Source organism: Erpetoichthys calabaricus, chromosome 1 (genome assembly GCF_900747795.2).
Source record: "Erpetoichthys calabaricus chromosome 1, fErpCal1.3, whole genome shotgun sequence".
Taxonomy (NCBI): domain Eukaryota; kingdom Metazoa; phylum Chordata; class Cladistia; order Polypteriformes; family Polypteridae; genus Erpetoichthys; species Erpetoichthys calabaricus.
Genome location: NC_041394.2, coordinates 326,270,809 through 326,297,140, shown reverse-complemented (window position 1 = coordinate 326,297,140; position 26,332 = coordinate 326,270,809). Strand labels below are relative to the sequence as shown.

General features: G+C 38.9%; 1 protein-coding gene across 1 annotated transcript; it reads right to left on the bottom strand.

Annotated features, from left to right (window-relative positions):
- Positions 1-435: 435 nt before the first annotated feature.
- Positions 436-25,811, bottom strand: LOC114646884 (tetraspanin-8-like). Its single transcript, XM_028795264.2, has 6 exons — positions 25,690-25,811; positions 14,253-14,303; positions 12,775-12,894; positions 12,095-12,169; positions 4,788-4,871; positions 436-634 (listed from the first exon to the last, which is right to left on the bottom strand). The coding sequence occupies exons 1-6, from the start codon at positions 25,747-25,749 to the stop codon at positions 581-583; spliced, it is 444 nt and encodes a 147-aa protein (XP_028651097.1). The 5' UTR covers positions 25,750-25,811; the 3' UTR covers positions 436-580.
- Positions 25,812-26,332: the final 521 nt, after the last annotated feature.

Genomic DNA, 26,332 nt, shown 5'->3' with positions numbered 1-26,332 from the left:
CGTGCCCTTCGTGCTTTTAAGTATGCGAAGCACCGTTCAGCATGTCGTTTCAGGAAGCAGCTGCACAGAAGGGAGCAACGTGAAGGTAATCTTTCAGCATTTTTAGACGAGCATCCGTATAGTCTAGGTGTGCGAACAGCCCCCCTGCTCAATCCCCCTACGTCAGGATCAGAGAAAGTCAGCGCAAGAGAGAGACAGAGAAAAGTAAGCCGGGTAGCTTCTCCGCCATCTGCCAATAGCGTCCCTTGTATGAAATCAACTGGGCAAACCAACTGAGGAAGCATGTACCAGAAATTAAAAGACCCATTGTCCTCAGAAACCCGCGAAGCAGCGAAAAATCCGCGATATATATTTAAATATGCTTACGTATAAAATCCGCGATGGAGTGAAGCCGCCAAAGGCGAAGCGTGATATACCGAGGGATTACTGTAACTGATTTTTGACAACAGAGTCCACTTAATTATTAACAAGTTTAAAATAAAACATTCATTGTACAAACTACAAACAGTCACCCAGTTGGTTTGTTGCTGTTTTGGCTTTTCAACCTTCCTTCATTTTTTCCACAGGGTCACAGATGTCATTATGTCCTGCCGATTTGGCAGAAGAGGGCCATCGAGAAGATCATTCCAAGTATCTAAAATGAGAGACGTGAAGAGAAATGAGAAATGCCAGTCATTTCAAATCGCATCAGTTTTTACAAGTGAGTGTAACACCAGAGAAATCAGGGTGGTCATTGTTGCAAACCCTAACTGGGAGATAATTGGGAAGGATATCATCATCCTACTTCACTAGGCCACATGTTCTGAAAATACCCTACACTCGGGCCATTTCAGGTGTCATGGACATTAAGCATAGACTGGTGCTCTGGGTAGGATGGTTCACGTATCATTACCTGGTCAGGAGGCCAGTTTAATTGAAGAACATGGGGTAGACCACTCACATGGACTATTTGCTCCCCAGAAACAACAGGTGTCAGTCTCCCTAGATGATGTTGCCTGCATGGATAACTACAGGGCAAGCTTGGAATTGCAGTCCTATTAGACAACCCTGTTGGGTTCCATGGGTGTTGCCAGTGGGAGTTGCAGAGACAGACCGTCCCTACTTTAAGAAACTTCCACCTGACCCAGAAGTTCTTCCAACCTGTAGTGCTGTAACAACAAAAGTACTCCCAGGTCTGGAATAAAAGGGCTTTGACACCTCACCTCAGGGAGTCAGAGTCGGGAGGCAGAGGATGATGCTCACCTGAAGGAGTGGAAGGAGAAGAACAAAAAGAGGAAGAGAAGTGTATTTGGGTGATGCTATAAGTTATAGAAGGAAGTTTGTCAAGGTATTATGAAAATAAAATTCACTTGCTTATACCCGGGACTTGTGTTGGTGTTTTTGAGGGTTTGGGTGCCCCCTACAGGTCACACAAGGTAAAATATTAACATTCTTCTCGGATAGCTTGGATCTGAAAATAATTCTGGATCCTTTAACAGGAGAATGCGGAATAACTGTAGATGGGATAACATGAATTAAGGGGAAATCTCTTGTAATAATATAGACTACATTGCTCACATGAAGACTCATTTTCCTAACCCACCTTCTTATACGACCTTCAACTGGAAGAAATTAAATTCTTTCTGTCAGGAATGGTGTAGGATTTTATTTTTTACAGTCAACACAGTAGACTCTGAATGAAATGTGGCCCACTATTTGCATTTCATTTTCTTTATAATAATAAGAAAAACTGTAAACACTGAGTTGTGTATTATGAGGAAATTCTGAAAGTACCATCTCCATCTGCCAATCAGTTATATGTCTTTTAGTAAAAATAAACTTTTTTTTATAGCAACAAGTTATACATAACTTCATCCTTACAGACACTTCTATGTACAGTGTGAGCCCTGGCAGGTGAAGTCCTCACTGAAGGTCACACAGTGGCTCAGAGATGGGGATTAAAATGCTATCCACGTTTTTGTGCGTCAAGTGGCTCAACCACTAGGCCACACTGTCTGCTTAGGCACCTGATACCCAGAAATGCCTGCATACTTGGATAATGTTGTATTTACCAGTAGGGGGCACCCTGCATGCACCTAACAAGACAACTCGATGAAACAAGAACTCCCAACTTCGTCACAGAATTGTCTTTCTTGTAATTGATTCTTCAGCACAGTACCGCAAATGCAATTCTAACTTTTCAGCTAAAGTTCCATTTCAGAAACCGACGTCCAACAACCAAGGATGAACTAAAGATGTGGTAAATTAGTTGTAGGCACTTCTTATTTGAAAGACTAATCGAAGAAGTAGGAAAATAAAAATGTAATCAAAGGCAGAGGTCCAGAGTTCACTGCTGGTCTGTTTGTGAGAAGTGGTTCCCCGCAACATTTCTAGACAGTGACATTGGGGGGCTTGTCTGGGATCACTCAGCACAGGGCTAAGGAAGGTGTAGGGAGATTGGATAAGAGAGGGATTCCGAGACACATGTATGCATAAATGCTTATGTATATATGAATGTGTATGCATTTACAGTATATGTGTGTGTGTATAAAAATATAAAAAAGTGTATAAGTGAAGTGTGACTTTAGACTTGGTCTTTCACTGATATTTTAGACTTTTATGAGAAACCAAAGTGGCGCATGTCATAGTTACTCTGTCTTGCTTTTTAAAAGCTTTTGATGAGATATAATATCAGAATGAGAACTGGCCATCTGGCCCATCTTAGCTTGGCAATCTCATTCGTTCAACTCCTTAGTCAAGGTGAGTTTTGAACATCCTTAAAGTATTACTGTCTATCACTATACTTCATCATTTACTCCATGTGTCTTCAAAAAGAAAAAATGCTACTCTGGGTTCTTTGCTGCCCTAGGCAAAAGTAAAAAGGTTGCGCCCAAACCATGGAGTCCTGAAGGCACACGCTTAAAAATCTTGCTTCTTTAATGGTACTGTATGGTTCTTTACTGTGTTGTGTAGTTCCTCATAACTCCATTGCTTGACAAAGCACCATTTCAATTGGGAATGGGGTCTTTGCATATAAAGTTGGTCCTTTGTACTTTGAAAAACTTCCTAATATGTAAAAAAAAATGTTAATGTATGGTGCGCTGCAGGACACCAACGGATTAAGAAAAGTTGGACTTAGCCTTTAATACATTTCAGTTTATTTCTCAGGTGTCTGCTTTTTGTTGACAGCAATTCAACTGCCACTTTGCACAGGACAATTTGTTTTTACTTGCTCATATACGAAGTATAGAGAAAATATAGTAATCATGAAAAAACAAATTCGACCTCAATATTTTGATGATTCTTGACATTATAGACCTCCCAGAGTCCAAAAATACAGTTTTTTGGAATTGTATGTATGCGCATGTGTGTGTGCATCTGTGTGTGTGTAAACACAATAATTCCAAAATGCAACTAGATAGATGGATAAAATTTGGCATGTGGTTGTTACACTACAGTTGTAGATCTCTATCTCGATTTTCATTTTTTTATTTATGCAGCTGCAGAGTCTGATTTATTCAACTTTACTCTTATAATAGTTGTTCAATATATTATTAATTTGATTTGATTTGTTGTTGATGGTTCCTTAATGTACATAATATAAAAATATAATCATTGTCTTGTGGTTTACTCCTCAAATATCCATCCCCATATTTGAGTATACAAGAAAGTCGAGGGGAGAACATAAACGACACTGATCGAGAGACTGACTAGGTCATCATACAAGATCAGCATATTGTTGGTGACCAATCACTTCTGCTTTAAAAACATCATTTAACAATGAAGCGATACAAACAAAGGTAGGTAGGTGAAGAGAGTTTGCCAAGTGATGAAAAACTAAACATACTAATGGGTTTTTGTATTTATTCTAAATTTATTAATTTATCTTTTTTAGTTCATATTCACAACTCAAAATCCCTGATATTGTGAAAGTAATCCATAAGCAGAATTATATTTTAAAATATTTGTCTCATTTTTTCAATGTTTTCCTCTCTCTCTCAAAATAGATAGTTGAAATATCATATTCTTTTTTTTCATAACATCAGCCATATCATACATATTGCATACCAGGGATTTTTCCTGCCTTCCATCCAAACCTGTTGGTGACGGCTCCAGGTTCCTGCAATCCTGCTCTGGATAAACAGGTTTAGATAATGTGTATATTGTTCTTAATCTCAGATGCTGTTTCTGTCGTTTTGTGCCTGTCCATACTCTTATTACCTGCTCTTGCCGTGCTCATTATGGGTTTACTGTTCTTTAAGTTGGGCTATTCAAGACTCGCTGCCCCTAACCTTCACACTACATGCTTGTTGTTCTTTGTTTCCCTCAATACAGTTAGGTGGGGTCTGCACACTGATTCAAGTCTAAGAGCCCTGTTCTTCCTTAGCCCCTGTGATTTTCATGAGAAAGTATTTTAAAAAATTATAAAATTGTGTAAAATTGTTCATATTCAGTATCTCATTTTGATTATGCTTGTTTTTATCAGACAAAAACAAAATCAGAGTAGTAAACTATGTAGTCTAGTAAGGTTCCACTAACATTAAACTCATATCCAAATCTGTTAAGTGTATAGTTCTGTCTGATTGTGACACAAAACTAAACTCCGTAGGAGCTCCATGCCATAATTACTAAAACTAAAACTGAAACTAATAGATATAAAAATAAAATAGAAATGTCTTTGTGAAATAAACACTAAACTAAAACAAAAAATACACGATGAAGGAAAACTAAAACTAAACTGAATTTCCAAGTAAGGTCAGAAAAAATATAGAAATAAAAACTAAACGAAAAAATAAACAAATGTGTACCATTAAAGCTGCCAGTCCAAACGGTATTCCAAGGATGATCATTTTGAGTTTCTTCTGTTCATTTTTAAAATCGTCTGTGCAAATCTGTCAAAAGGCAGGGAAAGAAATTCAAAAAGTGTGTGATCCTTAGCATTGGACGTAATAGATATCTATCTATCTGTCATATAGTGTCTTTCTATTTATTATTTAGTGCCTTTTTTATCTATCTATCTATCTATCTATCTATCTATCTATCTATCTATCTATCTATCTATCTATCTATCTATCTATCTATCTATCTATCTATCTATCTATCTATCTATCTATCTATCTATCTATCACTCTGGGTTGGCCCCCTGTCTCCATCTTTAGTATTGGGGGTATCAAATAATCCAAAGCCCATCATTGATGGAACACCTTTGATGGATGCATGGTTGGTTTCTGCTTTGTGCCAAATTCTTTAGGCTTTGATACAGATTAAGCTAGTCTCATATCAGGTGTATGGATGGTTATATCAAGTGGACCTTTGTCTTATATGAAACCTGTTTAATCTAGTTGACATGTTGAATGTTAAAAATTAACTTGTAAATGAAGTACAGTGCCCGTCGGGATCAGTTTGGAGCCAAATGGAGCTAGAAGATGAAGAGATCAGCGCTCCATGATCTGGGTCCTTATTTTCCATTTTCCTGCCAGTTCTTCTGCTGTGCTTATCATATCCTCTGTTCAGTTTGAGAGGTCACGCTCCCAAGGAGAGTTCTGGGGGTTTCTGCCCGATGCTCCTGCTGGCCATGAATTGAATTAGGAAGGATTGGTAATGGAAGGATAGACACCTTTGAATGTTCCATTCATCTTGAACATTAAAGGTAAAAATTTCAGTTGGATATGTCAGTTAACAAGATCCACATTCTTACCAATGCTGGCTTTTTAATGGTATTTTATGGTTCTTTATTGGGTTGTATGCTTCCTCATATAGCCATTACTTGACAAAGCACCATTCCATTCTGAGAAGGATTCTCTTCAAATGAAGTTGGTTGTTAGTGCTTTGAAAAACTTCCTAATACATAGGATATGAATATAAAAAACACCCTGAAAGCTTGAATGTGCATGTAGATTACCTAGCAGGATACTTACAGATGACAGATTATGAAAACCTGAACTTAACCTGTGTAATTGTATATACTGTAGCAAGCGTCCTTTTAAATTATGACCTATTTGTAGTATACAGTACAAATCTGTTATCATCTATTCAAGGTTATTTCCCGAGTGGAACATTTTACAGGTTTAATAAATAAAGGTTCTTTTTGGACCTTCATGTGGGTGGGTCTTTTGGAAACCAAAAATAGTTCCCCAATTTGCCATCACTCTTAAGAACCACCTTTAATTTTATGAGTGCATTTGCTAAAATGGGCACTAATGAAGCTAAAGGGCTGTGGAGAATGGCACCCTCTAAATAAAGTCTCTCTTTCCTATGGTTTGGTTGTGATGTTAGTAGGACACTTGCTTTATTTTCAGAACACATCTTCCTTAGGCTGCGGTGGTCTGGCGCCCTGCCCAGGGTTTATTTCCTGCCTTGCGCCTTGTATTGGCTGGGATTGGCTCCAGCAGACTCACGTGACCCTGTAGTTCGTATACAGTACGAATAATGGATGGATGGATGGATCTTCCTTAGGAAGGCTCTTGGTGCTTCACCAGTCAATGCCTCACCTTGTCTATTTCCCACAGCTATATGAAGAACTCCTTGGTCTTAATGTAAGGGTCTCCAAGATCAGGGACTTAAAACCTCTGAAGCCCAAACCAAATGCCTCCCGGCCAAATCATGCCACTGCCCTAAATGTTGTATGCACTCTTATGTGACACATTCTCGTGTTCAGGAAGAGTGCTTTGTTCTGTAATATTTGTATTTACCAACAGTAACTCTAGTTTAGCAACCAGATGTCGACCTAATGTTGCAGTCCCATGCGCGTAAATATAAAGTTCTTAGCAGTACAATCGTCACATGTAAGAACTGGGGGGATATAGTTAAGTGGGTTAAATTTATTACTTTATTGTTTTAAACATTTTGACAGTGATTATTAGTACTGCCTTCAGGCTGTTTTAGAGTGTTTAATGTTTGATTAATTCATCTTGATGACTATTGCCTTTACGCAATTAAGGTATCTGAAACACAGGACGAAATTGGATAATAGGGGCGTGCGGGCTGTGAATTCTGGGAAGTTCAAATTTATGTATTTTATCAGGACAAGAGTAGGGGGGAACGGATCGCGATTTCTGATGGAGTTGCCGTAAACTAGACGGGCAGCTATGTGTGCTTTCGTGCGCTAGAAGTAAATCTGAAGCAGCGCAGACAAGCTGGACAAGCGCGTGAATTGAGAACCGAGGAACACGGTGAGTCATTGAGACCTGATGACGTCAGCGTAGGCAGCAGCCGCGATCAATCTCAGATCGTTAATAATTCGACAAATTTTATGTTTGATTGATGTGTAGTTGCAACAACATGATTCGCGTAAGTCTTGCACTAGTCTGGTCTAATCTGATTCGTTTAAGTGGAATTTGATTGACATTTATCCCACATCCTCAGAGCTCCGCCCATTTTACTCCAGGCTGCTGCAATACCTATGGTAGTTGGAGAAAGCAGCGCGACAACTCTACAGCCTTGTGTGGAGGCTTAAAAGAGAATGGAGGGAGGTGGGTGAGCATTGCCCCGCATCAAGTTAAGTTTTGGCTTTTTTTTTTTGCTATTGTGTATTGGGTTGCTGTGGGAAGTTGTAAGCTTCTAATTAAACTAACAGACGTTGTCTTTCTTGTTTAAAGATAAAATGAAAGAAGATTAAAACCCCTGTCGAGCTGTCTCCAGTATTTTGTATTAGGCACATTTGGTTTACGCCGTTTGCGTGTGTGTGTGTGTATTTTCCCCCACACCCTTCTCTTTTGATTTCATGTATTGATTGTTGTGCACTTTTTGGTTGTAGTGAATTGTTGAGTAGGAGACGTTTGTGTTGATTTAACTAGAAATCGCTAATTTGGTCATCTTGTTTGACACTTTAATTGTAATGTTCCTATTTTACTAGAGGAGTATTGATCTCTTTTTTTTTTTTCATCCAACTGTGAACAGTGTGTTTGACTGCACCAACCAATGGTCATTGTTGCTGTCTCCTTTGGCGGAACTTGCACCTTTCAGCAACAATGTTCTCAGGGGGTACAAAATAATTGATAGTCACTGCCGTTTATTCGTGGATGTCTTCTTCTATGAGCTAAAAAATTCATTGACTCTCCATTCCAAAGCTGTGAATTAAAAGTGTTATTTGACATTGCACCACAATAGTTTGTACGTAATTCTCAAAACTATGAAACCACACCATAAATTGCACAAGCGGAACACCAGGTGGCACGAGACAAGGAGCAAGCGGGTTCAGATTCGCAGCCATCATTTCCAACATTTTGTATGCAATCAATTACGCAAATAGAAAATAATCCAATATTTTAGGTCTTCTTTCCCAGTTCCTCCTGTCCTCACGTCTGTATATTTTAAGGGAAAAACACGCACACACATGTGCTTTTGTTATTGCTATGTATTATCCCATTGTGGACATTTCAGCTTGATACAATTTCCTGCACAGTCCACATAAAGGGATGGGAAGGTTTTCACAGGGTTTTTTGTCTTCTTATTTTGGAGGTAAATAAAGTATTGACTGTCAAATTGAAGAAAAAAAACAAAAAAAAAAAACAGCCATCAACCCATAATCCTAATCTTACTTGACTAAACTGCAGCTGGGGCACACGAATGGGGGTCTGTATTCCTCACAAATGAGTGAAGAACATCTGGGACTCCTTCATGAGGCTCTGTAGTTTTCTGCTGAGAGAAAGAATCCTCTAGACCACTTTACTCAACTCATGCCCCCAAACCCAGAATGATACAAAGATTTAGAAAAAATACATGAAACAAAATATGACAGAAAGCTAAAGGCACTATAATTAATATAGGAGAGGTGTGCATTAGCAGACTGAGAGTGGAATAGTATGGGTGCAGAAGAATCACATTTGAGGATAAGAAGCTAGTCCCTTTCCATGGTGTCACCTTCTTCATCATCACATGAGACTTACATTTTGGCAACAGGTGTTGTATTTGCAGGCAAATTGAATAAGTGGAAATGTAAAGCCTGCGGTGGGCTGGCGCCCTGCCCGGGGTTTGTTTCCTGTCTTGTGCCCTGTGTTGGCTGGGATTGGCTCCAGCAGACCCCCGTGACCCTGAAGTTAGGATATAGCGGGTTGGATAATTGATGGATGGAAATGTAAAGTTTACCTTACTGTCAACATTCAATTTGTTCCTAGTGCAACAAGAATCAGGAGGCTGGCACATACTGATTGTATTACCCTGAGTCTTGGTTCCATTTTCAGCTCCACAGCACTATATATATATTTTTTTTACAATGAGAAAAATATAAATTCACTTTTATTAGGTTCCTTTTTTGCTTTGTGTAATTTTTTGATTAACAAACCAAAATGGTGTACACTGACCTGCATGGACTAAATGCTGTCTCAGCAGTGGCTATCAAAGCAAGCCCAACAATCCTGCCTACTACTACACTTGACGCTCTACTGAAATGAAATGATCTCAAGAGCAAATATATATATAATGAAGAGATATCATTATTGTACCAAACTTCTAAACTTGACGTTATATAGAACTAGCTGAACTACCTACCCACCATTGCTCGGGAGGAAAATAAAGTGTGTGTGTTATTTTTTTTTTAATTGTTTGAGAAAAATAAAATTTAAAAGAAAAAAAACACAACTTAAAAAATAAAAATAAATTAACAAACAATGAAGACTCACTAATGTGCTTGTCTTGCGGTCTTGTATGTGCATCCAGTTGACGCTCTGAATGGCCAACTATTAAATTTTAGAAGCAATGGGCGCGGTGTTGCTCAGACATAAAGAATGATGGCAGTCACCTCCAGTTCACCTTCTGGTGGACGTTCTGACTGTCAACTGGATGATAACATGCATACAAGACTGCAAGGTCACCACCCACCCTACCCAGAAGTGGGTGGGTTAGGGTTGATTTCACCCTACAGTATTTTTAGTCGACCAATGAGAAACATGTGTACCAAGTTTCATGCAAATCGCTCCAGCCATTCGGAAGTGATGCTAGAACATACATACATACATACACACACACACACACTTAAATTGACTTATATATATATATAGATTTCAAGATTTATGGTTCAAAAGTTATTAAGTTAATGCTTATTTTTTGCTTACTTGCAACTTTATTTACACTTAAAAGCTTCCTCCTGCTTTTTTAAAATCTCTGTGGTGCCCCATTTTCCTTTGGCATCCTAAGCTTGTGCTTGTTTTGCTTGATATGAAGGGACATTCAAAAAGTTTCCACACTTCTTTCTATCTTTATTTATTAAGAATTTCAAAAACAAATTACATCACTTATAGTCACCTTCCTTTGTGATACAATTTTCCCAGCATCATAACAACTTTTTAATGCTCACTTACTACTCCTCCTGCCTTCACCGTTTCCAACGAAAATATAAAAGTGCGCAAAATTTTTAAATGTCCCTCATACTTTTTTACAGGACTATCTTAATTATTATTGTCATAGATGGTGGAAAGTATCTGCATGTATCCACACATTTATTTTCTGTTGGCAGCACAGAATAATTGCCATTGATTTGTAGTTTTTTATTTTCCCAATTTTTCGCACCTCTGCATTATTTGGAATTGCTCAGTCATTTATCTTTTGTAAAATGTATTTGTGAGCATTCTGTAGAATTCTTGCCTGTTTTGTTCTTAATTCTTCATCACCTTCATTTTGAGATTCCCTAACAAATCTTGTTGATGTGATATGATGAATGTGACGCCGTTATGTAATATGTTACATAATATGACGGTAACCATTTCCTAGCTTCTGGTTTTTAGGATTAATGATCATCTAAACTATTTAAAGGTCGTACTTTTTGGCTTTGAAAATACCAAAAATGTGAAGAAATTTTTTCTTTTTGTTTTTGATACAAATCTCTTTGGTTTCATTTTGAATTCAGTTTTGTTTTATATAAAAACAATCAAGTTGGCCGGAAACACTTTTTCAGTCTCTTATTTATTTCCTTTGATTTGTTTTATTTTGTCCAGTCACCTTTTTTTGTGTTACAAACACATCGATAGCAATATGGCCACCACCAGAAGAAGTCAAACAAAATCGTGTCATGACATAAAAGTAAGTATTTTAAAATGATAATTCCATAATGATATAAAAATGCAATACAAGACATTGATAGTTTTAGTTCTTGGTAGAAATGCTTTAAAATTGTTGTCCGTTAATTTTCTTGTCTGTTTTGTTCTTAATTCTTCCTCACCTTCATTTCTCCTTTCCTATAAATAACTCTATTTCAAAAAGTGATTATTTATTGACAATAGGAAGGGTTTTAATGGTCATGAACTTCCTGGTTTCAACCAAATCATAAAAAAACAAAAGGGCTAAAGACTAAAGAGAAGGGCCAGTCTGGATTTTGGTGCTATGAATGATTCCAGTCCGTGTTATCATTGGTTTTCAAATTAATAGAAAGTAGTAGAGATGCGAAAACACTTATATGGATGTAACAGGAGAATATTTACATGTTGTTTGGATCAGAAGAGTGAGGTGTAGTGGTTAAAGTTTTGGACTTCAAACCCTGAAGTTGTGGGTTCAAATCCCAATATTGTGTGACCTGATCAAGTCACTTGCCTGTGCTCCAATTGGAAAACCAAAAGAAATGGAACCAATTGTATTCAGATGTTATAAGTTGCTTTGGATAAAGGTGTCAGCCAAATAAGTAAATGTAAAACACAGAGACATAACAGGCCAACACAAGAAGGCTGAATCCTGAGAAAAGTCAAAATCAAAACCCTAAAAGAATATGACCAGAAAATAGTGACTCCTTTATTCATTTTAACTTGCTAAATCTAATCTTATTATTTTAAACTTCAGGAACCTTCTAAATCCTGGTGGCCATCTTGTATATCATGGCTGACATGATGTCACAGGTCAGATGGCCCATGCAACACGTGACTAGCACTACATGCATTCATGCTCATTGACTGACAAAGCAGGACTAAGAACTAACAAAAAACAGCAAGAGGCCAGTAAGGAGGAATCACTCACTGTCAGGACAGTTTGGTGTGTAGTCAGTGCAACATTGTGAATGGACCTTTTAAATAAAAGCAAAATTCCACCTCATGCCACGAGTCCTGTGACTGGTCGCTGGAAACATGAGAATAGCAACAGGAGCATCGTGGCCTTGAGAAAACAACAAAGCAATGCAAGACAAGAAGTGTACCTCAGATTTGTTTAATGCTCCCATGATTCCTACAGCAACGAAGAGCAAAAAGATGATCATCAATCCACTGAAGAACTGCAAGAAACAATAAATAAATAAGTTATGCATACTGGACTGCCTACTAACATGGATGGCTTTGCTTAACTTTTGAAGCATTTTTGGGTTTGCCTTTGCATTTTCTATACAGTATGTGGCTTTGCACAAAATATTTATTTTTAAATGAGGTGTAAAGGCCATTAATATCAGTAATAACAATGATGATGGTGACGGTGATAGATTTTTGTACATAGCACACTTCCATATGCTCAAAGTAATATTTAAAAGGTTACAATAGAATAAGGAGTGCAAAAGAGCTTAACAAGTTACAGTAGATAGATGCAGGTGTGAAATCATTAAACTTCAAATAAAAGACAAATTAAAATTAATTAATTAAATTAAAGAACAATAAGCAGGAGTAAAAACACATTCCAAAAAAATACAAAGTGCTTGAAGAAAACCCTGAACAAAAAACACAATTTGTGATCCTGCATGTCACCATGAAGAGCTGGACAGCTCCAAGCGCATCATTATGGTTACAGGCCTCCATAATTTGTTCATTTGTGCAGCCTAAGAGAAAGTCCACACTATGGACAAAGTAGTAGCAATCCTTACACTCTGAACCCCCTTCAGTTAAGACATACCAACAGCAGCATGCAACGGCTTTCTTGGACAGCTCCACAACATCCAAGAAACCCCAGCATTGTGATGATGGCTCCGATTCCAATCATCAGATTTGAAACAAGGATGAAAGACTCATCTATCTAGAAGTGAAAGAGTTACATGGTTAAAAAACAATTCACTAGACCTTCACCTTTTCACCTTGAGCAAGTGGGACACATTTAAATTGTTATATACTTCCTCATGCACCAAGATTAAGGTGGCCTTGAACATCAGCTACACAAGATACAACCTACAAATGCTGTCTTTAAACAGGTACTCTGAAATTTTCACCAGTGCTTGTATGGAGTGGTGGCTCTGAGGTTATGGATCTGCACTGGCAATCAGAAGATTGGCGGTTCAAATCCTGTAAAGGCCAGAAGTGAATCTACTCCGTTGGGCCCTTGAGCAAGACCCTAACCTGCCATTACTCGGTCCTGGGTATGACATTAATCTGCATCCAGCCCTGCAAGTAGGCCCTTCAACCTCTAGGGAAAACTTTAGGGTTGGTGGCAGAATTGGCACTTCAGCCACCATAAAAAACCTCCCACTGTTCCATTCCATCTGAACTAGTCTAGTGCTGATGTGTCACACATTGCATGGCTGCACTCGGGTCCTAATCTGGGATCCTGAGCTGGTTTGTCATGTGGTAGGTGCGACAATGCACTGTATCAGCGCACGCTCCAATACCTCTCTAGTATTTCCATATACATAGGCCAGGATTCTTCACCTTGTAGTCCATGATAGACATGTAAATAAAGTTTGGTGAAGCAGAAGGAGGGGCAGTCGATCGTTGGGGAGGGGGAGTCCTGTGCACTTCAAAAGAAAAAACAAAGAACGACATTTCAGATCAAAGTTGATGTCTATGTTTAAAAGTGCTGTGATTGTATTACAATTTGAATAGAATAAAGAGAACAGAGAAGGAAATGATTCCGTTATGGGAGTGAAAAGAGCGAGAGAAAGTGGGCTGGAGTGGAAGACTCTGAGGCTGGACGAACAGGAGAGAAGAACACAGGATTGTATATCCTGCAAACACAAAAACTGGAAGAACAGCACAGCATCGATTTATATTTTCTTTGTATTCTTCAATGTTCTGCCTACTTTATGCAAGCGAACGGACATTGCTCAATGGCTTTAGCTGTACCGTATGCAAACAGCATCTCAGGTCTGCAGCAGTAGGACAGAAAACTGCTGCCGTTATAAAGTGGGCCCACAAAGAAGAGGGGAAATAATATGAACTAAGTGTCCAAATATGTAAAGTTATTAGAATATTCTGCAATATTAAACAATATTGAAGTGTGCTGTCAGGTAAAGTGGTGAAAACAGCTTTAACATTTGTGTTCTGTTTCTTACACAATAATTCTTCATTTAACTGAACGTGTAAAGTTCTTTCTTCAGACTCTGGTATCACTTAACTCTTAAATGTTAACTGCTCTAATGAGAACTCTAGTTACAGTCTTACCTTTTGCATTCGGAGCCATATAGAAATCCCGAACACGATGCTCCCAACAATCTACAGGAATAAAAATTGAAACATGTTTAAAACCTTATTTCATCACTTTTTCATTTTTGTCATTTGTTTCCCTAATTTATAGGGCAGATGGTGGACTCATGGAAGTCCAGTTTGGGAATGTCTTTCCTAATCAACCATTCTAAGAAGATTTATAAACTTCCATTCTAAGAAACTAAATCTGTTGTGGCATAACTGATTAACCAGTTGTAAAATGTGTGCCTGCATCTCAGTATTACAGTGCATCAGTGGTGGGAACTAAACCTTTGAACCCTTATACTTGTGGATTAATAGCAGAGTTTTCAAGGTAACACAGAACAGTTGGTGTATTCGAGGCAGCTTAGGGCTGATGTGTTCACTGTGCTTGGTCAGTGTTAGAACTTTGGCAATTGCATTTGGAACCATTCATGTAGTGTCACAAGTGCTGAGTTCAGCTCTCCTGGATCCTTCAACTTAATATCTGTTTGTGTAAGTTGTGTATATTTTCCTCCCACATTCCAGACACGCTCGTTTAAAGTTATTTTGTGACTCTCATTTTGCCAAGCCGATAATAAGAAGCTTCTCACTTTCTCTTATTCTTCTAGTGCTACGAGGTCACAGGAGGCATGCATATGAGTGGGAGTCAAACAACGGCATTCCGGACGGACAATGGCAGAGCGGTCTTTTCACTCTTACACAAGACCTGCTGCGACACATCCCAGAAGCCTCTCATGTAGTCAGCAAAGACGTCCCTCTGCACTTTCTAAATGAAAAAATAAAAGGCGAGCTTTATTTCATTATGCCTACAAGGGGGCTCTGCCCCCTGCTTGCTTCGCTCGCCAACCCCCGGGTAGACACTATGCACCATCCACTTTGCATCTCTGCCGCTCGTGTATGGGTACGCAGATGTACAATTTAAACAGATTATTGTTATTAATTGTTAATTGTTATTTTCATGGGAACTGTTAAATATGCATAATAGAACTAACTATTTTACATTACAGCGAGTAATTACAATACAATACAATTTATTTTTGTAAAGCTCAAAATCACACAAGAAGTGCCGCAATGGGCTTTAACAGGCCCTGCCTCTTGACAGCCCCCCAGTCTTGACTCTCTAAGAAGACAAGGAAAAACTCCCAAAAAAAAAACCCTTGTAGGCAAAAATGGTAGAAACCTTGGGAAAGGGAGTTCAAAAAGAGACCCCTAACTGGTCTCTACTAATTACTATAGTATTACCATAGTAAAACATAATAAAATTGTTTCATGTTGCGTTACTATCATCGCTGACAGTTCGTCACATGTTGGTTTATTATAAGTGCGACCATGATCTTTCTGATTCATATAGAAATTCAAGAAAACTTCTTTGTCCGTGTTTTGCAGATAAATTTTGTGTAAAGTGCAATACCTTTGGACGTATGGATTTGTATTCATTATTGACTGTAGAATTTCTAATACGTCCGATCGTTTAGCTCTGTTGATTCTATGTTGCATCGCTTATCCATGATCATAAATATAAACTTGACCGAATTATGGTTTCTTCAAAGTTAAACTTGTCGTAGCTTTAAATGTTGCGGGACCACAGGTTCTCATAGCGTATGGTCCAGAATCGTGTAAATCTACGTTTTGAGCATTGAATGTTGCAGACTTATTGTAGACTCAGATATTTTGCCTTAAGTGTTTGTGGATTTCACTTTCACCAAACAACAAATCTTTTAATTCTCGTGGATACTTCTCTAAATTGTGAAGAAACACTACTTGTCATATATACTATATATACTGTATAGCATAAACCTTATGCAGACAGATAATGTGCAATGTCCCAAAGCACACAAGATCTACAGGAAGTGCGTGAACCTGTTATGTCAGCAAAATCCATAAGGAAGGTTTCCAGCATCTTGTTGAATCCATTCCTGAAAATAATTACAATGGTGTGGAGGTAGAAGGAGGCCCCACTAAGCACCAGATAGGTTAGCACTGAGTCGTGTTCTTTTTCACTGTATTTCCCACAACCCAAGCAGAGGTGAGGTGTTTAATTGTTTTCTGCTGACTATCCTTGCATTAATGTGTTTTATGACAGATTGGTGGCCTGTCCAGATTTGATTCCTGCCATGTGGTCAGTCCTAATTAAATAGGACCCTGCAATGAATTGTGAAGGTTAAAAAGGATGGCTTGAAATTTTTCATTTTTAAAATTTGCAGTACAATGCGTATTTGCTTCAGTGTTTTGAAAATTGTTTATTACAATCCTCTTTTTCAAACATTATATCAGACTTTCAAATCAAACCAACACAATTGTATAAATTATCACATTGTGATCTGCTTCTTTTTAAAAACCTGTTAGTTTACTCAACATCTTGGTGGCACTATAGTTATTGTTACAGCTTCGCTGCAGATCTGGGCTCAAATAAGGTTCACATTCTCTCCAAGTCTGTGTTGACTTTTTTGTTCCACCCCACAGAGACATGTTTTAGATGAGATGGACACTGTAAACCAGCTTTGTGTGACTGAGTGTGGGTGCATTAGGGAGTGCCCACCAATAGACTCTGGTTCTTGCTGTGAACCCACTGCTGCCAGGATAGGCTCTTCCTCTGAGAATGGGACAGATGCAGGAGGTGTTCAGATTAGCTTTATTGATAATATTAATGGGATTTTTCCAATAAGACCAGGAACAACCAGGAACTGAAACAAGGCAGAGCCATGAAAAACTAAAGTAAAAGTTTAGGGTGTGAATAGGGTGGACAACACTGCCATCTCTGCCTTGTGCCCAATGCTGCCAGGGCTTGCTCTGTGACCCTGAACTGGATGAAACAGAATCATAAATGGACCCCATGACCATTTTAACGTGTGTGAGCTGTTTGTGAAGAGCACACCACCAGGCTCAACTTCATTTTATATCACTTCCCATTTCTCAGAGAGTGGTTTTTCACACTGAGATATGTGATGATAAAAACTCTTAACACACAAATCCAACATAAAAGTGCAAAGCACTTGAACTTCCAGTTTATTACAGTAACAATAAATCAATTATCGCTCTGTGAGTAAATATGTGAATCTTTATTTTTTTCAAGATCAAATTTATTGTTGTCTACATGGTGAAATTTTTTCTTGCATGTTTCTTCTGAATAGTGACAGTAATGCAATTCCAAATAAAGACAAAAACACACACACTGACAGAATAAATACATAGAATAAAACAATGATCTATACAGAGTATAGATAGATAGATAGATAGATTCTTATGATTGCTTCTTCAATAATCTTGTGACTTGTAGATAGAAACTGTTCCTGAATCAGAAATGAACAATCAAAAGACACTGCAAAATTTTAAATGAAGTTGTAAGAAAGTGAGCTCGACTTAATCTGTGATTTTTCTGTAACACACGGCACATAGCGAGTATTTATTGTAACATTGTCACAAGTGAGGCAAGTCTGAGCAGAAGGATACTTTGTAAGCTGGCACTTTGCAGTTAGAGTGCCATAAGTCATTTCTGGACACGTAGTTTTTATTGAGCATGTAACACATCAATACTGTATTATCAGATGTGGACGGTTTGACAACATAATGCAAAATAGTGAACCCTGAAACCTAGTGTTGCATGTATACTATGTATGTATTATAGTATATCAAAGGCACACATAACGTTAGGCTTCAACTTTTATAAAATGTTCACTACTTTAGTTGTCAATTTTTGATCCTATTTACATTTTTGTTACAATGCTACTGGGACCTTTTCCATCACGTATGGCTCAAAGCAGGAAATCACAATGGGCGAGAGAGAGCAGTCAATCCTCACATTAAAACTTACAGCCAGCTACTTTGAAATGCATTTTTTAAGTTTACAATGCCTAGAAAATTATTCACACTCATTGGAGGATTTCACGCTTACTTCCATTTCAGGATACTAACATTGTTGCTTTGGGGCCATTTCTTTATTCTTGGGGTTGCTGTCTTGTCAAACCTTCCCTACCCTCAAGGTGCAGGTTTCCTGCATTTTTGCTGCATTCATTTTACTTCCTACTCTCACAATTCTTCCAAGGGCATCTGCAGAGAAGCATCTCCACAGCATGATGCTGGGACCACTAATGCCTTACTACAAATGCACCATCTGTTGGAGTCACAAATGCTAATGTGAAGTGTCCATGCATGGTGTTTAGTCTGATGATCAAAAATGAAAATGTGGTTATTATCAGACCATAGAACTTTCTTTCAGCTGACTTCAGAGCCTCCCATGTGCCCTTTGCTGAGATATCCTGTGTGTTTTTTCTTTTTGCCACCCTACAATAAAACTGTGACTGGTGAGGCACCAGTTAGCAGTTGTTGTCTTCAAAGCCTCTTCAATTTCAGCCACTGTAGGTTGTAGTTCTTCTTCTTTTACAGTCTCTCATTTATTGTGGACAGTCTGCTCATGGCAGATGTACAGCTATAACATACTCTCTCAATAGCTTCATGATGTATTCTCCATTATCCATTTAAGGATATCCATATGTGAATGTGAGAGGTTTCTAAGTAAAATATTGCAGGTTGACTGATACTAGACATTCACCTATATGTGTACGTGTATCTGTATGCGTGATAATCTTCAGGTACGAGAATAGACCAACCTAGTAATGGACTTGGCAAGTCCTGTATCAACCCAAGATAATACACTTGACATCCAGACTTTGCAGCACGTTGAGTTGGCTTTTGTAAAAGAAGCAAAACACAGCTATGAAGTCAGGTATTTAAAATCGTGTTTATCAATGCAACCTTTATCCATGAACTGTGCAAAAATCTTCCTGGAGTTTGAGGGCTTGCAGATTTCTTTGCTTGTCGTTGAAGCTGATATCATGCACACAGTGTAGCACAGGGCGGAGTGGTGGCTCTGAGGCTAAGGATCTGCGCTGGTATCCCGAAGGTTGCCGGTTCAAATCCCCATCACTGCCAAAAGAGATCCTGCTCTGCTGGGCCCTTGAGCAAGGCCCTTAACCTGTAATTGCTCCAGGGGCGCTGTACAATGGCTGACCCTGCGCTCTGACCCCAAGGGGAATGTGAAAACTACCTAATACAAGAAATTGTATAAGGCGAAACAAAGAAACAAAGAACAAACAAAGAAATGCAGCAATGCGATTTTGCAATCCGAGCTTAACAGACAGTTGTCCTATTTTCAGTAAGTCTCACCCCTGATTAGTTAGATGCCTAAATGCTGTCTGTCACAATATGCAGAAACCATATATGAGGCATTTTGCCCACCCATACTGCTTTCACATCACTTAAAGCAAAGCAAAGGTTGAGAGCATGAACCAAAACAGTGCGTCACTACACCCACCTGTAGTAAGAAGGTTATTTGTGAAATTTATTTCACAAAGCCATGCAATTCAGCTGATAGAGAGAGAGAGAGACTGGGGGGAGATGACAAATGACAGCTGTAAGTCAGGTTAGGGAGAAAACATGTGAAGGACACAAGCAGGCTATTTTAAAAGGTGCTGATGTCTGTTTGACCAATATGGTTAAAAAGCCCAGAGTCGGTGAAGGTATTAATAGCCAGACAGTTCTTCTGGTAGTTGCCCATATCTGGCATGAATTCTATGAAAATGTAATTATATGAGTGCTTATAATGCTGAAGATCCAGCACGACATCAGAAGCGTCTCACTATGCCACCAACATTCCTCGCTGCCGGATGGGACATCTGTCTGTCAGCATTCTCCCACTTGGCTGTGATGTCCTCTTGCTTCTCTCCGGCCTGAATACGTATTAATACAGGAATATGCATTATATTTTGGGAATAAATGTTATCTTTTAAGGCAAGTTAAATACATATATCTCTGTTTGTACCATATTTCTCTCTTGTAATTATTTTCCTCCATGACTACAAAATGGATGGTATTGGTTCTAGTCAATTCTGCATCAAGAAACACATCCCAAGGGAGAAAGAGCTGTTGGATACACTACCATACAAAAAAAAAACACCTCAGGACCCCAAATTAGGACCCAAGTGCAGCCAGGCAATGGGTGACACCTCAGCACCACACAAGTTCAGATGAAATTGAACAGTGTGAGTTTTTTTTTTCACAGTGGATGGAGTGCCAATCCTGCCATCTACCCCCAAGTTGGAGGACCTGCTTGCAGGGCTGGATGCAGATAAGCATCACACCCAGGACAGGGCAATTTCAGGTTAAGGGGGTTTGCTCAAGGGGCCAATGGAGTGGAATTCGAGTAAGCAACTTTCTGATTGAGAACGCAGATTGCTATCCTCAGAGACACCACTCTGCCACATTTATTATTTAAGAAGGTAATTAAAAAAGCCACAAGCTGCTAATCAAGTACGTAATTAGATTATAATTACTTGAATGCTACCTCCCTAATATATTGTAAAAGAAGAAAGTTTGGCAATTTAGGGCACAACATTGCCAGAGAAGCAGCTTTTACTGCACATCATTCTAGAAAGGTTTATAAAGTCACTCCCAATGTCCATCTTTTTACATTGAGAAGGAAGGACATTCAAGACAGATGGATGTCCCACCAAATTCATACAAAGATCAGGTTGTATATTTTTTGAGATACCACAAAAGACCCAAAAGCTACACCCAGATATCTCCAGGTTTCTGTCAGCATGGCAAATGTTTCAGTTCATGGATCTACCATCAGAAAAAGACTAAAAGAATAAGATAGCAGGACTTAGGTTGGCTGCTCCTCATCAAACCACCAGACTTCTGCTCTCCGGATAGAAATTAACAAAATGGAGTTGCTTGATCACGATGTGCAGTTCTTTGTTTGCTGAAAACCAAACCTACTGCAGCACCACAAGAATCTGATACTATCTGTCAGACAGGATCATTTGATGATTTCGAGTTCTAACACAGAATCTGGATGCCTCACAGTTACTGAGTCCGACACGATCTCCTCTTTATATAAAGATAGAGCAGAATATAAGGCCATCTACTCCACAATTAAAACATAGAAGAAAATGGATTATTCAATTAGGACAATGAACTGAAAGTCACAGTGAAATTAAACTCTAAATCGCTAAAAAAGAACAGAATTAAGGATGTAAAATGACCCAACCTCAATCTTCTAGACCTCGAGATCTGTGGAATATATGAATTCTGTCAAACATTCATGAATTAAAGCAGTGTTGTCTGGAAGTAGAGGCCAACATTACTCCCAACAGAAAGGAAATGACAGATAATGTAAAAACAAACAAACAAACAAACAAATAAATAAATAAAGATCAATATATTGCAGCTAAAGGGAATTCTAAAAGCAACTGAATCATGTAGTGCACTCGGTTTTTCATACGGGGCTTCTTCAAAATCCCTTGTTGAATAAATAATGGCAAAGTCAATGGCTGTCCTTATGTACTCTAAAGATGGAAGTGGCTGCCCTTTCCCCTTTACATCACAGTCAAAACTGCCACTAATTCACTGTAAAATAAGCACTTCAGAAATCACTTACAAACACTATAAACATTTTTGCTGTTATTTCATGTCAGAAAAGTTAACAAAATAACATTTTAAAGCCCATCATCATTAACATTAAATTAAGCTATTACACATTCATATTTATATATACAGGTATACAGTTAGGTCCATAAATATTTGGACAGAGACAACTTTTTTCTAATTTTGGTTCTGTACATTACCACAATGAATTTTAAATGAAACAACTCAGTTGCAGTTGAAGTGCAGACTTTCAGCTTTCATTCGGTGGGGTGAACAAAACGATTGCATAAAAATGTGAGGCAACTAAAGCATTTTTTTAACACAATCCCTTCATTTCAGGGGCTCAAAAGTAATTGGACAATTGACTCAAAGGCTATTTCACGGGCAGGTGTGGGCAAGTCCGTCGTGATGTCATTATCGATTAAGCAGATAAAAGGCCTGGAGTTGATCTGAGGTGTGGTGCTTGCATGTGGAAGATTTTGCTGTGAACAGACAACATGCGGTCAAAGGAGCTCTCCATGCAAGTGAAAGAAGCCATCCTTAAGCTGCGAAAACAGAAAAAACCCATCCGAGAAATTGCTACAATATTACGAGTGGCAAAATCTACAGTTTGGTACATCCTGAGAAAGAAAGCAAGCACTGGTGAACTCAGCAACGCAAAAAGACCTGGGGCCTCATGCATAAGGCCGTGCGTAAAATTCACACTATAACATGACGAAAGCACAAAAGCCGAAATGTGCTTACGCACAGAAAAATCCAGATGCAGGAATCTGTGCGTTCGCCAACTTCTGCGTTCTTCCGCTACATAAATCCCGCTCAGTGTGGAAATAAACGCACGTGCACGCGCTTGCTGTCCCGCCCCAACTCCTCCCAGAATTACGCCTCTTTGAATATGCAAATCAATATAAATAGCCCTTAAGCCCAGCGTTCTGTGAAAAGGCAATGGCAAAAGTACGAGGACAAATAGAAGAAATTCAGCGAATACCAAATGGAGGCAAAGAAAAACATACTATTTGTTGGTTTAAACAGTTATATAAGCAACAAAAGGAAGTTGATCGAGTTACATAGAGTGTCGGAGAAACTCAAAAGCTCAAGTTCACAAAGTCGCACAGTGCCTGAAGTAAAAAAGTTGTCACATATCAAAGTCGGCGTGAAAAGGCGACTCGTAGCCCACCGTCTGAGTGTCATATGAAAGCTTATTAGGGTACAGTGGGAAAAAAAAGGCACATAGTGTGAAAAAAGCATGAAATGTCAACTTTAATCACGTAGATTATTTTGTCGTTAAAGTAGAACATCATAAACTTCATCTTAAAATCATTTAATTTACTAGTTTCTCAAATCCCATCGTAACTAAGGTAGCACATTAAATGCTTTGTTGTATATTTGATCTTATATGTGCTCTATGTGCCTGAATCACTACCTGCTCTTCCTCCGACAGGACACAGAATCCATTACATTCGTAATATTACAGCTCTCTGAGTAATTCAAATACTGAGAAGTATACGTGATATCATTTTCATGATGATATGCGTTAAAGCATGTTATTAAACATGGGAACACGGTGGCGCAGTGATTGTTCATGTCTTACAGCAAGATGCTTGCTGCGCCATGCGCGACCTTCAATGAAATGCTTTATTACAGAAGTACTGTTTTTTTCAAACGTACTAACCCCCAATTCCTGTCCTTACTTTTCTTTCTCCAAATACCCAATCGCCACACAATCAACTCTGTTATAAACGTTAAGCCATCTGTAAGCTTAGAACGGCGATTTTTCAAAACTTTTAAGGAACATCGAAATATCTTTGTAATATTTAATTATTCTATCCATCTAATATACTGTACGCGCTTTATAAAGTGGCTCAGGTTGTGTAATATTATAACTGTATCCTAAGTACAATTACCTCACGGTAACTTGCAAGTACAAACAGTTCTACAAGGAGCACTTGATGGACTAATTGAGTGTGTTTATAGTTCTTGGGATGAAAGTGTTTGTGAACCGCAAGGTCCGAACAGAAAAGGCTGTGAAGCGTTGGTCGGATGAGAGCAGTTCAAATAGCGAATGGCTGAGGCAGAGAGTGCTTGATGCTGTATACCGCTAATTTTCTTTCCAATCGCTGTAGATCTGTGATTCACACTCAGATACAGTGATATAAATACTCAGAGTGGTGCAGTGCGAGTAATATGGAAAAAGATGATCCGCTGTGGCAACCCTTAACGGGAGCAGCTGACAGAAGAAGAAGAAGATGAAGTGAGAGTAACAACGCTAAAGCAGTTATGGTATTTAGAATAGTTTGACCATTCTGTGGACCATTATATTATTACAGGTTAATTACAATCAGATGCATTAAATTTATGAACGATATGCAGTTAATTTCAGTGTATTTGATAAAGCCGCCGCCGTGGATGTGGATCTAAGAAAGGGTAACCACACAGGAACAGTAGCACTGCTTTGACGCTGGGGGCCACCAGTCTGCAAAACCGAGCAGAGAACTGGCTTACAATAGGGTATGAGGTACCGTGGAAAAGTGCATGGCTTTACGCCAAGTGTAGGTTTTATACATCGAGATTTGAACGTGGAAACGTTCTTATGCAACATTTCTGTGCGTAGGCACCATTTATACATGAAGCCCCTGGACGTCCACGGATGACAATAGTGGTGGATGATCGCAGAATCATTTCCATGGTGAAGAGAAACCCCTTCACAACAGCCAACCAAGTGAACAACACTCTCCAGGGGGTAGGCGTATCAATATCCAAGTCTATTATAAAGAGAAGACTGCATGAAAGTAAATACAGAGGGTGCACTGCAAGGTGCAAGCCACTCATAAGCCTCAAGAATAGAAAGGCTAGATTGGACTTTGCTAAAGAACATCTAAAAAAGCCAGCACAGTTCTGGAAAAACATTCTTTGGACAGATGAAACCAAGATCAACCTCTACCAGAATGATGGCAAGAAAAAAGTATGGAGAAGGCATGGAACAGCTGATTATCCAAAGCATACCACATCATCTGTAAAACACGGTGGAGGGAGGCAGTGTGATGGCTTGGGCGTGCATGGCTGCCGGTGGCACTGGGACACCAGTGTTTATTGATGATGTGACACAGGACAGAAGCAGCCGAATGAATTCTGAGGTGTTCAGAGACATACTGTCTGCTCAAATTCAGCTAAATGCAGTCAAATTGATTGAGCGGCGTTTCATGATACAGATGGACAATGACCCAAAACATACAGCCAAAGCAACCCAGGAGTTTATTAAAGCAAAGAAGTGGAAAATTCTTGAATGGCCAAGTCGGTCACCTGATCTTAACCCAATTGAGCATGCATTTCACTTGTTGAAGACTAAACTTCAGACAGAAAGGCCCACAAACAAACAGCAACTGACAGCCGCTGCAGTAAAGGCCTGGCAAAGCATTAAAAAGGAGGAAACCCAGCATCTGGTGATGTCCATGAGTTCAAAACTTCAGGCTGTCATTGCCAGCAAAGGGTTTTCAACCAAGTATTAGAAATGAACATTCTAAGTTATTTAAGTTTCCAGTTATTTAATTTGTCCAATTACTTTTGAGCCCTTGAAATGAAGGGATTGTGTTCAAAAAATGCTTTAGTTGCCTCACATTTTTATGCAATCGTTTTGTTCACCCCACTGAATTAAAGCTGAAAGTCTGCACTTCAATTGCATCTGAGTTGTTTCATTTAAAATTTATTGTGGTAATGTACAGAACCAAAATTAGAAAAAAGTTGTCTCTGTCCAAATATTTATGGACCTAACTGTATATGCTCCAACTTACAAATCAGTTAAATAAGTCCCCAAACATACCTGAATGTTATGCCTTGCATATTTTGGGACTTTTTTTAAAGTATGTCCTTACATACATCAGGTTATTTGTTAGAAATGACATTTTCTCACATAAATGGCTGGTCAGCACACCTGCATAGATGCAACAGCTGCCTTCTGACAACAAGCAAACAGGTACTGATGTGATTTACTTACCCAGAATAAGAAATTGAAGAAGAACATGCTGTATTTCAAAAAGCTACTCACTCCCGCCATGCTTTTGTTGTCCAAGAGGTCTTATCAGGGGTTCTTCTGAGTGTAACTTTGCTGTGCGTTGCTGCTACCGGCAAACAGGAAGAACTTGGGTTGTGGTTATTAAATGAGGGAGGAAGCTCCGCTAAGCACTAACTACAAGGCAGGAAACGACTCTGGACTTGTCCACAAGTCCATTGCAGGGCCCACACAGGCAGCCAATTTGGATTCGCCACTTAACACGACCTGGAGTATGGCTCCTGAAAGCCACTAAATCCTTATACTCATATTCTTGTACACCACGTTTATTCCAAAAATAGTGATGTTTGGTTTCATATTCATGTCATGCATGTATGCTTGTGAGACAGTTTAAGGGCTCTGGTGGTAGCTGCCCACTGAACCAGGGGTTGGCACTTTGAGCTAATGCATTCCCTCTTCCTCCTTCTGCAGAATGGAAGATTGGCAGCCATTTCACCTTTGACCTCACTTCCATTGTTCACCCTCCTGGACCCGCCTCATCCTGCCTGGAACCCATGTGACCAGCAGTTCGACCACCTTTGAATCAGTCCTACAAAAGACATCGACACTTTCTTTGCATTCACATTAT

Coding starts and splice junctions, on each gene's coding strand:
- LOC114646884 (XM_028795264.2), bottom strand. CDS start 25,749: ATGGCGGGAGTGAGTAGCTTTTTGAAATACAGCATGTTCTTCTTCAAT. Junction 12,170..12,774: donor GCCGTTGCATGCTGCTGTTG/GTATGTCTTAAC, acceptor TGTTTCTTGCAG/TTCTTCAGTGGATTGATGAT. Junction 4,872..12,094: donor GAGCATTAAACAAATCTGAG/GTACACTTCTTG, acceptor GCCTTTTGACAG/ATTTGCACAGACGATTTTAA.